The 16,509-nt window shown below is 55.0% G+C and overlaps 1 protein-coding gene and 1 long non-coding RNA gene across 3 annotated transcripts in view; one reads left to right on the top strand and one right to left on the bottom strand.

Annotated features, from left to right (window-relative positions):
* Positions 1-236: 236 nt before the first annotated feature.
* LOC144734679 (coiled-coil domain-containing protein 85C-A-like) overlaps positions 237-16,509 on the bottom strand; it is a 74,386-nt gene continuing 58,113 nt past the window's right edge. Inside the window, exons 4-6 of one of the 2 annotated variants that reach the window (XM_078616980.1) lie at positions 9,901-10,017; positions 6,814-6,909; positions 237-5,298 (exon numbers count right to left, since the gene is read on the bottom strand). In XM_078616980.1, the coding sequence (XP_078473106.1) occupies positions 5,215-5,298; positions 6,814-6,909; positions 9,901-10,017 (297 nt within the window). In that variant the 3' untranslated portion in view covers positions 237-5,214. Of the gene's footprint in view, positions 5,299-6,813; positions 6,910-9,887; positions 10,018-16,509 lie in introns of both variants that reach the window. The other variant, XM_078616981.1, reaches the window with a different exon arrangement.
* LOC144734680 (uncharacterized) lies at positions 14,567-15,206 on the top strand. Its single transcript, XR_013588535.1, has 2 exons — positions 14,567-14,820; positions 15,035-15,206. It is a non-coding gene; the product is annotated as an uncharacterized LOC144734680 (long non-coding RNA).

Raw genomic sequence — 16,509 nt, 5'->3', positions numbered from 1 at the left:
ACACACTGCCCTTCCTACTCCTCACTACACCACCACACACACTGCCCTTCCAACTCCTCACTACACCACCACACACTGCCCTTCCTACCCCTCACTACACTCGCCAATCCGACCCTCACGCGAGCACCACCCGCAACTTCCTGGCACCGATCCCCCGCTTGCTCCCCACATTTGCAGTTCACGCCAAAGCCCGACCCAAACCTCGTCCCCTCATGGACACACGCTTAGTCACGTGGTTGTACAAAATTCTATATCCTTTATTTAACGGAGTTTCGATGCATCACCATCATCATCACATTCTTCTCCTCTTGTCAAATCACGCGGTCACACTTTGTCATTCCACGCCATCCGCAGGCTCCGCTCCTCAGTGTCCACGCGGGATTTGTTCGAACCGGGGCTCACTGGCCCAGCCCCACCCGTGGTGGTCGTTGGGTGGTGACATGTTTTACGGAAAGTGGCGCTGTGGGCGCAGGGACCTGCTGGGTTGAGTGCTTTGAACACTGCCAACACAACAAAGCGTCCCAGCACAGACGCCAACTATTGGCCTGTGGGTTCTGGTCCGGATGGAGGTCAAATGAAACCGGATCAGGTCGGGTTGGATGTCAAAATGAAACCGGGTGAGGTGGGTTGGTGGGTCAACTTATACTGGATGAGGTCCGGTTGGAGGTCAAATGAAACCGCGTGAGGGCGAGTTGCAAGGTCTGGTCAGCTCGTTACCCGTCAGGTCGGGTCAGGGTCAAAAAGTTCCGACTGCCCCTGCAGTGACGTCACGCTCACGTGGTTGGTTGTCGCCCCACGTGGTCACAAATCGGCGTGGGCTGACCCGCCACTGAATGCCCGGCGAGAGGCAGCAGAGCGAGCGGGTCCCCCACGCCACGTGAGTTCGGTGCTGTTCGCCCCTCCTCTCGTCGTACGCGGTGGGATTACCTCCTGTCACTTCCAAGTCCTTTCGACGAGAAATAATAAATAGATTTGACGCCGCAACACCGAGGAATTGGACAAACATCCCATGCGAGTATCCTCTTGGAAGTCAGCCCCGAGACTCGGCGAGGCTCTTCCCGGGTAAACACAGAACCACTTACTGTGTTCCGTGTTCTCGGTTTGCGATTCAAACAGACCCTGTGTTGTACTGCATGTTCCCGGAGGCGCACTGATAGATCATTTCATGCCACTTAATTAAAAAAAACACATTGTACAGCTGTGTGTCAGGATGTGTACGTTACGTGTCTGAGTATCCCCTAAGTCAACTCAGCCTCAAATGAGTAACTGGTGTGGTGTGTAAACACCGCCACTACAGGGAGATAAAGGCGGCCGTCCGTGGTGTTGGCCACCCCACCCCCTTGTGCATCGTGCCGGCCTTCATAGGCGCTCGCTAACACCACTTGCCCTTACAGTCTGTGCAGGCTAAACGGGTGATCTTTGTCCTTGTTACGTGTGTACTTGCATATGATGTGCACGATGCGTGTGTGCACCTAGCCTGGCACAATCACTGTGGTGACGTCACCGCCACTTAGTGGCGAAGGGCGGTGGTTGTTGCGGGGAGCGGTGGCGCAGCGGTTAGCACACCGGGCTAGGAACCCAGCAACCCGAGTTCGCGATTCCGACTCGCAGCCAGCACCGACAACCAGTGATGATTATCTGAGCCGGTACTGGACATCTCCTAGGTCGACTCAGCCTCGAATGGGTACCTGTTGCGGGGTGTAAAACATCGTCACCAGGGAGACAAAGGCGGCCGGTCGTGGTGCTGGCCACCCACCCCGTCATGGGTCGTGCCGGCATGGAGTCTGTGTCGGCTATACGGGGTGTTCTTTGTGTTTGTGTGTGTATCTATGCGTGTGTGTGTATCTATGCGTGTGTGTGTATCTATGCGTGTGTGTGTATCTATGCGTGTGTGTGTGTATCTATGCGTGTGTGTGCATCTATGCGTGTGTGTGTGTATCTATGCGTGTGTGTGTATCTATGCGTGTGTGTGTGTATCTATGCGTGTGTGTGTGTATCTATGCGTGTGTGTGTATCTATGCGTGTGTGTGTATCTATGCGTGTGTGTGTATCTATGCGTGTGTGTGTATCTATGCGTGTGTGTGTATCTTTGCGTGTGTGTGTATCTATGCGTGTGTGTGTGTGTATCTATGCGTGTGTGTATCTATGCGTGTGTGATGTGAATTAACGTAATTGTGAGTGAATAGACAGGCCAGACAACATCCAAACGGGCAATGCAAAGATGCATGAACTTCTTTCGCACCGTACGCAGCCACCCGTGCAAATCGAAGGCGCAAAAAAGAAAACGTCGCTCCACTGATGCCCCCCCCCCACCCCCCGTCAAACACGAGCTGGCTAATGAGCAACACGACCCAGAGAACGGAGCTCCTCCACTCTCAGCCACCACCACCATCGCCTCCACCACCACCACAACCACCATCTTCGCCGCCGCTCGCGATGATTCGTGAGGGACGCTCCCGAGGGGTGTAAGAAGAGAGGCTCGCAGACAACGAGCGGTCGGGCGGCTCAGCACACACAGGGCGAGGTGGGGGGGGGGGGGCACACTGGTGGGGGGCACGCTGGTGGGGGGCACGCTGGTGGGGGGCACGCTGGTGCGTGCCAGTCGTCTCATCCGGTGAACCCGCGGCACCCGAGGCTCGTCCCGTGACTTCTTGCTGCCGGCAGCGAGACTGGCACAAGTGCCGTGGTGATGCCACCATCGCTGCGTGGTGATGCCACCATCGCTGCGTGGTGAATGGCGGTTGTTGTTGTGTAATGTGTGTGTGCGCGCGTGTCAATATTTACATAACCGCGGGCGGGAACAGGTGAGGTTTTTGGTAGAGACGGGAGTTGTCGGCTCATGCATGGATCATCATCATCATGACCTCATCAATTAGCGTGGACAGGCAATTAGCACAACGCAGATAATTAATACACGCGCGGGCAACAGATTGCTCAAGCCCCCGACTGCAAGCGCATCCCAACGGGCGCACACAAGAGCCGTGCCCAGGGCACACGGCGAGTCGGGGAGACCGCCCCGGGCCCCCCGTGCATGGGGGGGGGGGGGGGCGCTTTAACGTCACGGTGCCAGACGTAATACTTCCGGCTTAGTGGGAAGGCGTCAGGGGGCCCACGCGGTGTGGGGTTTGCCCCGGGCCCCGCTGCCCCCCTTCTATGGACGGCCCTGCCCCCCCCCCCCCCCCCGGGCTCTTCTCTTGCCGCTACGCCACACGCGGGCGGTGAGAGTCTCAGCGATGGCCCGCAGAGGGTGGCCACACGGCCACCTGTCTGGGTTCGGGACGGACTTTTATTCGTGCCAAGATCTGGTTACCGGAATCGTGCCGGACTGTTACTGAATTGCGGTTTTCGGTACAGGCTGGATCATCGACCTCTCGTGCTAACCCATAAATACGCCCGGGTGTGGACGACTGTGGAACACGTGGCAACCATACCACCCGGCCACTCACCCACCCACCCACTCATTCAGTAAAGCACCCATTCATTTTCCAAGTCACTCGGTAACTCACCCGCCCACTCACCTATTAATACTCGCATTCATTTGCCAAGTCGCTCACTTACACACGAGGGTTGCCGCCACCTGCCCGGGTCGGTATTGGCGTCCGTGCTCGGGGGACAGGAATCGATTTGTGCCGATAGCTGGTGCCGCAATCGCGTTGAGCTGCGCTCTATCTCAGTTGCCGGTGCCGGCGTTGACACGAGGCCGAGTGGCGACTGCGGAATTGCGCCGGGCGCTGTCTGTCCGTCTGTCCGGCTGCTGCGGCATCATCGGTGGCAGCTCCCGTGGCGCCAGCAGCCTCGCGTGCAGAGCCGCTCGCCTGGGCGGGCGCTCCAGTCTCCCTCCAAGTCGATTCCCGCTATCGGCAACCAACACCGGTGACCATTATCTGAACCGGTCCCGGGCCTCCCCTAGATCGACTCAGCCTCAACGCGAGTACCCGGTGCAATACGTAAACATCGTCGTTGGGAGACAAAGGCGGCCGGGCGTGATGCCCCCCCCCCCCCCTTCGTGTGCCGTGACAGCCTCCGTAGGCGCTACTCGCTAACCGCACTTGCCCCAACAGTGTGTTAAGGCTACACGGGGGATCTTTGTCTTTAGTCTTCCTCTAAAAGCACTGGACGCCACCTCCACCTCGTCGAGTCCGCTCTCTCCGCTGGCCGGGGTCCTGTGGCGGCACCGCCCGCGACGACGCGGGCCGAACGCCACGAGATTTTGCCGAACGCCACGAGATTTTGCCGAACTCCCCAACGAGCCGCGGGGCCGTGGAAGAGGTGGCCACGAGGTGGCAGTCCAGCAAGCGGGTCGGAGCACCCGTCCACGCAGCAAGGCTGTCCAGCTGTCCAGCATGACCTCCCCCTCGTTGGGTTTCTCTGGATACTCCGCTCTCTCTCTCCCACGTGACGCGAACATGCGCACCGTGTCTAACATTCGTGCAACGCGTCCCCACGTGTCACCCCTCGGGCGCTAGGGCCCAGTTCCGACCTCGCAGGCCGTCGTGAAGAAGCAGTTGTGGCGATCCGGGGCTCGCTCGCTCGCAGGTCGCTCCTTGATCACTCTTCTATCGCTGCTACGACTACGCGGTTCCTGTTCCCGTGGACCTCGCTGGCTGCCTCGTTTCACTGCGTCCACATCGCACGTTCATTCAACACCACCCTGCTGCAGGTCACAACAACACACCCACCCACTCGCCTATGCACTCACCCACTCGCTCACCCACTCGCCCACCCACCCTCTCACTCGCTCACCCACCCACCCTCTCACTCGCTCACCTACCCACTCACTCACCCACCCTCTCACTCCCCACACTGCAGGTCACCTCACGTGTCCTCTCGTACTGCTCCACTGTGTAGAGTTCCCTCCTCCACCCACCACCATCGTCTCTTCTCTGTCCCCCACTCATCTCTCACAACAACGACCTCCTCACTCGGTTCAAGGAGCGCGTTCCCAACTCCTCGCGATTACTACAGTGGCAGTGCTCCTTGTTGCTGACCGCTCGGCGACTCTGTTCAAATGAAAATGTAGCAGGAGCCTCGTCCCCCACGAGACTCTAAACACGACGACGTCTTTGCCCTCCGCGCCCCCCCCCCCCTCAAGGTCCCCATCCCAAGCTCGACTCCCAGCCCTGGTGCCCCCCCCCCCCATTGACGGGCGAGGGGGCGAGGTGACGCTTCCAGGCTGCTGCTGCTGGTGGGGGTGGGGGGGGTACCCCCACGGCTTCACACGGGGCCCGGGTAGTGCGGTGGGGGCGGCCGCGCCGGTGGTGGGGGGCCCGAGGTGTCCCCCAGTTTCCGCCAAACCACCTGGCGTAGGAGAGGAGACAGGGAGAAGGGGGGCGGTCGTGATGTGCGTGTGTGCGTGCGTGCGAGTGTGTGTGTGTGCATGAGTGCGTGTGTGTGTGCGCGTGAGTGTGTCTTTGCGTGAGTGCGCGTGTGTGTGAGTGCGTGTGTGCGTGTGAGTGCGTGAGTGTCACGAGTGGGGAGCGGTAGTGTAGCGGTTAGCGCGCTGAACCTGGCGACCCGGGTTCGATTCCCGCTCACGGTCAACACCAGTGACGATTACCTGAACCGGTCCTGGGCCTCCCATTGGTCGATTCAGTCTCAAATGACCAGGTGCGGTGTGTAAACATCGCCACTGGGAAGACAAAGGCGGCCGGGCGCGGTGCTGGCCACCGACCCCCTCGTGTGCCGTGCCGGCCTTCATTGGTGCTCGCTAACAGCACTTTCCCCGACTGTCTGTTGAGGCTACACGGGGGATCTTTGTCTTTGTAGTCCTGTGAGTGGGCGAGCGAGTGGGTAGCACCAAGATTCGCCCTTCGGATCGCACACGCACACACTCACCCCACACCCCCCGTCTCGTGGCCCACGGACAAGGGGGTTTGTCATTGACTGTGAAACCCCCCCTACCCCCCCCATACCCCCTGTGGCGTTTAAGCCACTCAGCACCCCCCCCCCACTAACCGCCTCCGCCCTAAATGCCCTCTCACGTACCCCCCCCACCTCACCAGGGACGTCGATTAATCCGATCGTCAAACGGCACCGGCTCGAACCCACGACTCTCTTGCGGGATGTGGGCGGCGACTCTACCCCGACCAAGGTCCCCTTGGAGCTCGGCACTTTAGAACCACGTGGATCCAAAACTCGCTTTCTACATTGGCATGCCATGAATCCCCAACACCTTGAGCACGTAGATTCAAAACCCATTCCTCTACAACTGCTTCTTGTGTTCAGTTTGTCGTCATTCCCCCTCGCGCCTCCGATTAGCGCGGTTGGCTCCGTGCGGCGTGGACACACACAGACACGACGTGGACACAGACACGGCGTGGACACACACAGACACGACGTACATGGCAGCTGACCTGCCTCTGTTGTGCCCACAGGCTGCCACTCGCTGTGTCTGCCTGCCTTGAGGTTACTGAGGTTATTTTTAGCTGCTATAAATCTCCACACGATGATAAGCCACTTTGTTGACCTATCATTTGTGGCCAGGGCGCTTCTGAAAAATAAGTGAAGACCTCCGTGCGCTTTACCTGGTAAGATAAAAAATAATGTAGTTTAATGTGTCCATGTTTGTTAAGCGATTTCTTTACCTTTCCTATACTTTGTTGTTATAGCGTTCTGACGCGTCCCTAGTGGACGTCTGTGAAAGAGCTTCATAGCTCATGGGATTCCTCCAGCAGTCTAAATACAGATTCTGATGTCCCAGTATCCGACTGTCTCCCTATGGCACCTCGTTGCCTCTCCCCGCGTCTCCATGTGGGGAGGGGGGTCCGGGGGGACAGGGTGGGGGTGGCAGGGGGGTGTGGGGGGGGGACGTACGTTACACATCTCGCGCACGATGGCCTTCTCCTTCTCGCTCATGTCTCGCTCCCGCGCCTGCGCCCGCCTCTCCAGCTTCTCGTGCACCTCCAGCACCTGTGGTCGGCACCACGGGCGGTCACGGGGGGCACGTGGTCACAGGCGGTCGCGGGCGTTGACGGGCGGCACGGGGTCACGGGGTCACGGGGGGAACGTGGTCACGGGGGGAACGTAGTCACGGGCGGCACGGGGTCACGGGGGGGACGTGGTCATGGGGGGCACGTCATCATGGGTGCGGCGAGGAGCCGGCACGCCCCGCTGGTTTGTTTCAGACCCGAATCTTCACAAGTTTAGCGTTATCGGTTTAGTTTTTTTGTGTTTTTTTGGGGCCCACACCCTGTCCTCCCCCTGCCCCCCCCCCCTGCGCCCCATTACCCCGAGTAATCTGGGTAATCGGGGTAATGGGTGCCACGGTGGCTGGGAGATGTTAACTATTTCGCCTGGTATGCAGGAGGTCGTGGGTTCGATCCCAACCTTGACGCCTGCTGCTGTATATTTGGAGTTTGCATGTTCTCCCTGTCTTCGCGTGGGTTTTTTTCCGGGACCTCCAGTTTTTCCCTCCACATTTAGAATCGACATCACCATACGCTTAGAGCATTTGGCTTCGACAGATTTCCACATGATGAGCCACTTCATTGGGCAATCATTTGTGATAGCCAGGTCGCTTCTGAAAGAGAGCTTTCCAGCCCAGTGGGCCTTACTTGGTCAAATACAATGTAGTTTAGTTTAATAGTTTTTAGTAATTGAGAGTGGAATGTAGGAAGAGTGTAGGAAGAGGGAGTCCTGGCTCGTATGTATCAAGCCAACTGAAATATCATCGCAAAGTACCTGGGTGCCAGGCGCAGTGGTGATGGCGTTGGCGGTGGCCGACACGCCAACCATTGGCCGTGGAACACGACGCGCGCTCAGCTGGTGCGGCTCCGGCAGGCCGCCCTGGTCAATAATGCGGTGTCTTTGTGTTAGCCGTACATGACGACGCGCCATCGTCATTTAAAGATCCCGTGATGCTATAAAGATCACGTGATATTAAAGATCTCGTGTTGATCATTCCAAGCGAGTGGGACCCTTGTGTGCCAAAATTTGTCAAATTAGAAAAATGTCACCGCAGACGACTCAAGCGGGATTCCACGGAGCAACCATCCAGCTGTGAAACACCTTCACGACAGCCCTGAGCCATGAGAATTTCACGAATACCAAATGTACTGGAAGTGCTACCGTGCTATTGTTATTATTATCACCACTCATATGGTGCGCGGCGTTGACGCTAATGCAAGCAACCACGCAAAAACATTAACGTGTGAAAAGAGGCAATTACCGCATCATCATATGCTTCGTCGGCGCTTTAAATATCTGTTTAGCGGAATTACTTACCACCAGAGGTGTAAGAGGTTTGACTGCAGCGCTAATTTTATGTTTGTCTAGGGGAAGCGGGCGCCCATGTAGCGACGGTAAACGAGCGTGTCTGCGAGCCGTGCCCTCACAACCAGCAGCTGCCTGCGGCAATCACAACGAGTTGTAACCACGGGGCAGAAGAGGCGCGCCGTGTAGCGGCGGCGCTCTGACAGAGCGATGCAATCGGACAGCCCACTAAATGGAGATTTGCCTCCCCCCCGTACAAGAGGTGGGCCGGCGTGTCCTTGCCCGCATGCAAGGTATTGCGGATCATTAATCGAGGTCAATCGTATCGATTCGGCTCCATCGATCCGGCAGTCGCTCAGAGTTGATAGGGGCAGCCATCTTGAAAATGTCGATTCATAATACACAATGTAGGAGTAAAGCACGGTCCGCGATAACACGTGAGATGCGTACGCAGGCCGAACAAACACTGAGGTGCGTGGGTAGCGTCTAGAAGTATCCAGCAGCATCCCACTGCCTCGTGCAATGACGCTACGCCGAGGCCGCCGTACGACCGCCGATTCCTACTCACGCGACGTAGTTCCGTTCACTCGGTCGCGTTATATCAAAGTCACATTCACGTTGTAAAGATGTGTTCCCTAGTACATTTATCGCGTTGTATCCAATTCGCGTTATGGAAACAACACGTGGCGTGAGAGGAGAACGGGCTGCACCCAACACAGCAGGCCCACGCCAAGCGTGATGCCACCCCACAACACTCCACGTCAAACCGCAACACTCCACGTCTCGCTGCAAAGTCACACCGCAACACACCACCCCACCTTATACCGGAACGATACCACGACACAACATTATTTATTTATTTCCCAGGTAAACCCCACTGAGCTCTGTCGCTCTTTGTAGACCGGTGAGTGGGCCAGCCACAAATAAAGCTCAACGAAGTGGCTTGTCATCATGTGGACATTTACAGCAGCCAAAGACTCGAAACGCATGTTTCTAAATGTGGAGGGAAAAACTGGAGGATCCGGAGAAAAATCCACACGACCACGGGGATAGAGAGACATGGAAACTGCAAATATACAGCAGGCATCAGGGTCGGGATTGAACCTACGATACCACGGCACATCACGACAAATCGTAACGCGCCATGCCACGTGAAGCCACAACGCTTCGTGCCACGTCATAACGCAACACGCGACAAGCCACACCGCGCGACAACACAACACGCCACTCTGCGGCAAGCCACGCCACACGGTGCCACATCGCACCACCGTGCCACCACATCACCATGCCACACCGTGGCACCGTGCCACCAGCCACACCATTCCAGAGTGCCACACCATGCCATGGCATCCTCGTACCCTTGTGTCGGCCCCGTGCACCGCAAACCTTCGCATGCACCTGCTTGTGTACTTGTACATACAGCCGTAGTCACGCACGCACTCGCGTACACGCCGACACACACACACGCATGCACTCACGTGTGTACACACTCTCGTACTCACGCACGCTCACGTACACGCTCACACACTCGTACACACACGCACACTCGTACACACACGCACACGTGTACACACACGCACACACTCAATTGTTCGTTTTTGTTACTTTCTCTCTCTCTCGTGGCAAAACTCGTGTACAAGTATAGAAGGCAGGTAGGTCGTGGTGGGGCTATGTACCGTCCGCGGGTACCTTCATGGCATGCACCACCGCTTCGGGCTTCTGGCCCGGGTAAGAGGGCGGACTCGGCTGCCTGGCCGTGACGCTTCCTTCTCCGCCGCCACCACCGCACAGCGCCCACACGCCGCTCTGCAACGGCACGAGCAGCAGCAGCAGCAGCAGCCTGAGAGTGAGTAACACAGAGGCAGGAGACATCGAGAGTGCGGGCCTTGGGGCCTACGGTGGGGGCCGTGCCCGCACTGCCGAGCCGCCGCTGGAGGGGCCAATGGTTACAACTAAAACCACTTCATTTATTTTCCCAGCTCAGGCCCAGCGAGCTATCAGAAGTGACCTGGCTATCACAAATAATAGCTCAACCAAGTGGCTCATCGTCACATGGACATTTATAGCAGCAACCAAATACTCGACTGGAGGAATCCGGTGAGCTATGCAGCTCTTTTTTTCCAAGATGTCCAGTAGGAGCACGGGGTCAGAACATTCCAACAACAAACAGTACAAAAACAACTATACGAGTGCAAAGTATAGGAAAGTTAAATAAATCTTTTAAAAATATATATATAAATAAAAGCAAACTATTTTTTTTATTTTACCAGGTAAGGCCCACTGAGCTATCACAAATGATAGCTCAACGAAGTGGCTTATCACGTGGAAATTTATAGCAGCAAATAATGCACATTCATTCTAAATATAGAGGGAAAAACCGGAGGACCAGGAGAAAAAGGCACGCGACCACGGGGAGGGAGAGAGAGAGACACGCAAATTCCAAATATACAGCAGCAGGCGTCAGGGTCGGGATCGAACGATCTCCTGTATGCCAGGCGAGGTAGTTAACATCTCCTAGCCACGGTGGCCAGGAGATGTTAATTACCTCGCCTGGTATACAGGAGGTCGTGGGTTTTACCCCGATCCTGACGCCTGCTGCTGTGTATTGGGAGTTTGCATATTCTCCCGGTGGTCGTGTGGATTTTTCTCCGGGTCCTTCGGTTTTTCCCTCCACATTTAGAATCAACGTGCATTTCGAGTATTTTGCTGCTATAGATTTCCACATGGTGATAATCCACTTCGTTGAGCGGTCATTTGTGTGGCCAGGTCGATTCTGAAAAAGAGCTACACAGCTGGTACAATACAAAAAGTAGTGAAATAGTAGTAGTAACATCACTCCCCTTACACCCGCCGATACGATAAGTCGTCACGATTCGATGCAAGAATGCTTCATGTTGTCTTGTTCCTACTGCCTGTCTCGCTGGAGCCGTCTCAGGTGAAACGGTTTATAGCGCTGTGCACTCACCTCCTGTGGAAGGGCAGCGTTCCTGACGGATGTGGCGCGTGCGCTTTTGAGTGCCAGTGCCTCGCTGTCAACACAGCCCCCCCTTGATGTGTTTATATCTGCCCATGCATCCATCCATCGACCCTTCTGTCATTCTGTCGTCCACAGAACCGGCACTGCTTTTACATGAACCCCAATCCTCCCTTGCATAATAATTACGCAGACGAAATACCTCCTTCCCATGTTTGTCTCCCAACATTTCTAACATTTAAGTATTCGTTTTACACATCCCACCGGCCCCACGGCCTTCTGGGACTGACTGAGCTATCGTTCGTGGCCAGGTCCCTCCTGAAAGAACACCTGCAGCTCAGTGGGCCTCACCTGGTAAGTAAACATCGTGTCGTAGTTTCAGTTAATGCCACTCAACCTTGGATGTTCTGTTCAGCTATGGGAGAAGGAAACCGGAGGACCCTGAAGGAAACCCCATGCACCTCAACAGTGGGGAGAACAAACAGACTCCGCACACCCCCGATTAGCAGGGCTGGCCAAGTACGCCGTGAAAGGAGTGCAATGTACATACACACACACGCACACGTGCTGGGAAAAGTGGATGTGTGGTGAATTCCTGTAGCCTGCCTCACTGCACACGATGGACCCCTCCCCCCTTCCCCCATCACACCTCCCTCCCTCCCTGGGCCGGAGGATGAAAGCAGGAATCTGGGGCTCGCGTGAAGGCCGCCTTGCAGGAGGACCGCGGGTGGCTCACACTGAGCGCCGATTAGACGCGGAGCTGGCTGCAGCGGCGTAGCAACTGAGTGCGTTGGCGGTGCATCTGCACCGTGGGGGGGGGGGGGTCACAGCCGAGAGTGGCACCGGGTGCCTGGCTATACCCACTGCTCCTCACTCGTCGAGGGTCGGCGGAGTCAGCGGCCCGCGTGGCTCCCCACGGGACGGGCGAGTGAACGCGCTCATCCAGGAAGCGAAACAAACACACAGACGACGCATCCAATGCCGACACTCCCCATGTGTACGTGCTCTCTCCGCTGCTACCCTGCCCGTGTGTACGTGCTCTCTCCGCTGCTACCCTGGCCACATTCACGTGCTTCCTCTGCTGCTAATTTCTATCCTAACTCAAATGTCTTGCATTAATTAATTATCTGTCTTTTTGTTTTATCAGGGCCACCGTTAACTCCATCCTCATTGCGGCAGATAATTGAGATGACTGTACTGGCTTCGGTACAATTTAATTTCTATGTCCTGCCATGAGAATGTGGAATTTCCACCATTGGCTGCTCAGCATCCCAGTGGAGATGCGCAGGGAGATGCGTGGTTGTGATCTCGGCTTGCTGTGACACGGCCACTCCTGAGACACGTTGTACGATGCACAATCATGTCGTCACACAGCGATTCGATTTCTTGTAGCATTTGTATCAGCAATTTTTTCCCCTTATGATGGTGGCTAGGAGATGTTAACTCCCACGCTGGGTATGCAGGAGGTTGTGGGTTCGATCCTGACCCTAACGATTGTATATTTGGAGTTTGCGGGTCTCTCTTCCCGCGGTCACGTGGATTCTTCTCCGGCTCCTCCGGTTTTTCTCTCCACATTTAGAAACACGCGTTTAGAGTATTTGGCTGGTGTACATTTCCACGTGATAAGCCACTTCGTTGAGCTATCATTTGTGATAGCCAGTTCGCTTCTGAAAGAAGATCTCCATAAACACACACACAGCTATTACCCGTTATGTTAATGCTCTGTTGATGTTTTACGGAGTAACTGACGTCATTGGCACTATACGGAGTTGACGGCCGCGTTGAGGTTTTGATACCGGATCGTCTCATGGCGAAACATTATACCGCGGCAACCCAAACTTTAATCATTAATAACAAAGTCCATTTGGTAGTCACCCAAGTTGAGTAATTTTCGGTCTAATTTACTAATTTGTAAAACTTGGAGCGTGATGCTGTGCGGCACGCGCTGACTCGGCACCAGGCCTGCGACGCAGGCGTCAGGCGGCCTGTAGGGGATGGTGGTGACGACGATGACTACGTTGTGGATATCGTTTATTGTTACATTTGAATCAAAGTTCCTATGATTACTGTTGTTACATTGTATTTTATAGCTTTATTTTGGTGATTTCGAAAACATATGGTTAAGTCACGTTTCTTGCGGAAGTGCGGAGTTGGACTGATAACTTGAATCTAAATTGTCTTATGGTTGTTATTGTTTGACTTGCATCACACTGGGATATTTGCACACAGCGTTGTAATACGGTGGGTTTTTTCTCTGGACGATTTGCTGGTTTATCCAGGATGTTTCTGTTGCGCGTCGTCGCTTTAAGATGTTCTCTGTTCCTATTGTTTTTGTTGCGTTTGCACCCGACTCAAGAGCCGCATGGCTCACAGGGCTATACCTAATACATGAAACGTGAAACTTTTATGTTGAACCTCTTTTGCAGCGTATCAACCCAAACGTGCTAATCGGAGGTGCGGGGGGGAGGGGGGACAACAAACTGAACGCAAAAAGTAGTTCTCAAGAAATTAGTTCTCATTTCTATATTAAATAATCTAGATTCTGTAAAAGTGCACAGATCCAGTGGCTTCCTAATGTTGGGAGGACGAGTTCCAGGTGACTTCAGAAGCGCACGACGAGCGCCTTGCGGGCGACTTCCCAATTTGGATAGTTCTGGACCCGTGGCACCGGCACGCGACGGGCTGCCTCTCGCGGACGATGCCGCAGGGGCGACGTTAACGTCCGCTGTGAGGGGGGGGGGGGCGGTGCATCGTAATCTGCGGTGAAGCGACACAAGCGCGGTAACAGCTTTCCGTTTGATTGCCACTCTCGCGCGCCTTCATGTCACACAATGACTCGGGGGATGTTTTTGAAAAGCCGTGACTTCCCCAAGGCGTTTCCAACCACTCCTTTAGCTCGTAATATTTGTTTTCGAGATTTTTTCATGGTCTTGGTTTTTATTAAAAATAAAAACACAGTGCATACTTTTTCAAAGGTTTTTTTTGCAGGAGAGCACCACTGTGGCTAGGAGATGTTAACTACCTCGCCTGGCACACAGGAGGTCGTTGGTTTGATTCCAACCCTGACACCTGCTCTATATTTGGAGTTTGCGTGTCTCTCTCCCCGTGTGCATTTTTCTCCGGGTCCTCCGGTTTTTCCCTCCGCTATTTGGAATTGACATCGCGCATTTAGAGGATGTTGGCTGCTATGAATTTCCACACGATGATAAGTTACTGTCATTTGTGATCGTCAGGTCGCTTCTGAAAAAGATCCACACAGCTCAGCGTGGGCCTTACCGGGTGAAATAAAATAAATAGTTTGGTTTTTAGTTTTAGAGAAAAATAAAAAATAAAAACAAATCGGTTGATCGCTTTGCGTGAAGCAGAGTCGAGCGGAGAAACCCCCACACGCACGAGGGGGTAGCGATCCTAGCACGCGCTACCCGGTGGTGGTCAGGGCCGAGACAAAGCCTCAGGAGCTGACTGACACCGACCGACGCCGTGGCCATCGCCCGCTTCTCTTTTGCCAGATGCCTCGAAAGGTCACGGAGAGTGAAGATGTCTCCTCCTTCAGGTGGCCGCGGGATGGCACAGAGGTCAGCGGGACGAGCTGGCACCACTGAGATCCTGGGTTCGCATCCAGACAACCCCCTGTGGTGAGATTCTCAAGTCTAATGAGTTAATGGTCTCAGCCTGGTCACACCAACGACTGCACGGACAAACCCATCACGTTACGTTACGCGAGGTAATCTGGCCGAGTGTCGGCGCTGAGAATAGTTTGTCATCGCCGTGCGAGGAGCCTTGCTCTCCGGGGCAGGCGGGAGAGAGAGTGCTGACCCCCCCCTACCCCCTGGCTGGTGTGTGGTTCAGAGGTCACTTGAAGAAGGGGCATCTCAGAGGAAGCTCTGTGATGTCCACTCCCGCAGCAGGCCCGCTCGCTCACGCAAACAGCTGCACTGCTCGGAGAGACTTACAAATGGATACCGATGCTGATAGCGCTGTTACTACAACCACAACAATAAAAAGCTTTAAAAGAAAAAAACAGGGACCTCTGTCTTTTGTCGCGCTTTAGATCACACGGCCACACGAACCGCCCCTGTGAGAAACACGCGCAGCCTTTGACCAAATCTCATCGAAAGCCTCTGTCCTCATCACATCTCGGAAGCTGAGCGCAGCTGAGCCTGGACAGCGCTTGAACACGGTGGCCGCCACGCACAGAAAGACAGGCAGACCAGGCTAGCGCTTGAACAGCGACCGCCACGCACAGAAAGACAGGCGGACCAGGCTAGCGCTTGACCAGCGACCGCCATGCATAGGAAGACTGGCGGCCCGCGCATGGTGGGCAACAAAGAGCAGTGCAGCTATCTCTCGCAACATCCCTCACCCCCCAAACCTTCACCAACCCCGCGGTGGCCGGGGCGAGAGAGGGGGGCAGACACCCAGGCACAGCGTCTCCGGGCTGCAATGTACAGGGTGGTCCAGATGTCTTGTGGCACCCATTTAATTATCTAAAACTAAAATATTTCTGTACCCAATGGGGTGTGTAATGTAATGTAAGTGATATAACTTGATGAAATATCATCATTATTGTTAAATCTTTCACAAAACTCCTTTCGAACATCTTCAACAGCAGATGGAACTGGTATTGGCCACCTGAAATAAATAAGTTTTATAAAAAACAGAAATGAATAAGCAAAGGAGAAAAAAAATGTTTGGGGTCCATTAATTGGGGCTTGATATGACATCTGGACCACCAACCTCGACGTGAAGGCTCGCGAGGGGAAGGGGGTGCAGGGGGGGGGGGCTCCATCGGTGACTCTGCCAGCACGAATATAAACGAAACTCCGCAGCAGCGAGGACGTCATCGCAAGCCACAAGCGCGCGCGGTGACGAGAGCCAGGCGAGTAACGCAATTATTCCGCCCGCCCGCACGCTACCTGACTTTGCCATCAGAGACTCGCTCTGAACATCATCGGGGCAGGCAGGTGTGCGTAGAATTGCGTGACTCTGTCTGAAGCCACCCTCGGGGAATCTGGAGATGCGTGTCTGTATGTTGCGCTTATCTCGCACCGCACGTAGACACCAGTGCTAATCGGAGGTGCGGGGGAAGGACGGCCATCTCTCCTCCGGCTCTCTTCTCTCGGCTATGGGAGGAGGAAACTGAGAAACCCGGAGGAGGATGCCCAATGCAGAACATGGGGAGAACGTACAGGGAGGTCACAATCAGAGTATTCATATTCTTGGTTCTTACACTTTCAGAGTATTCATATCGGAGGAATCTGATGAGCTGTGAAGCTCGTTTTCACAGATGCCCAGCTGGGGCACAGGATCAGAACGTTCCAACA

This window comes from Lampetra planeri, chromosome 52 (assembly GCF_965212315.1).
Source record: "Lampetra planeri chromosome 52, kcLamPlan1.2.h2, whole genome shotgun sequence".
In the NCBI taxonomy this organism is placed as follows: Eukaryota; Metazoa; Chordata; class Hyperoartia; order Petromyzontiformes; family Petromyzontidae; genus Lampetra; species Lampetra planeri.
Note: the sequence above shows the minus strand (reverse complement) of the source record. Positions and strands in the feature narration are given on the sequence as shown.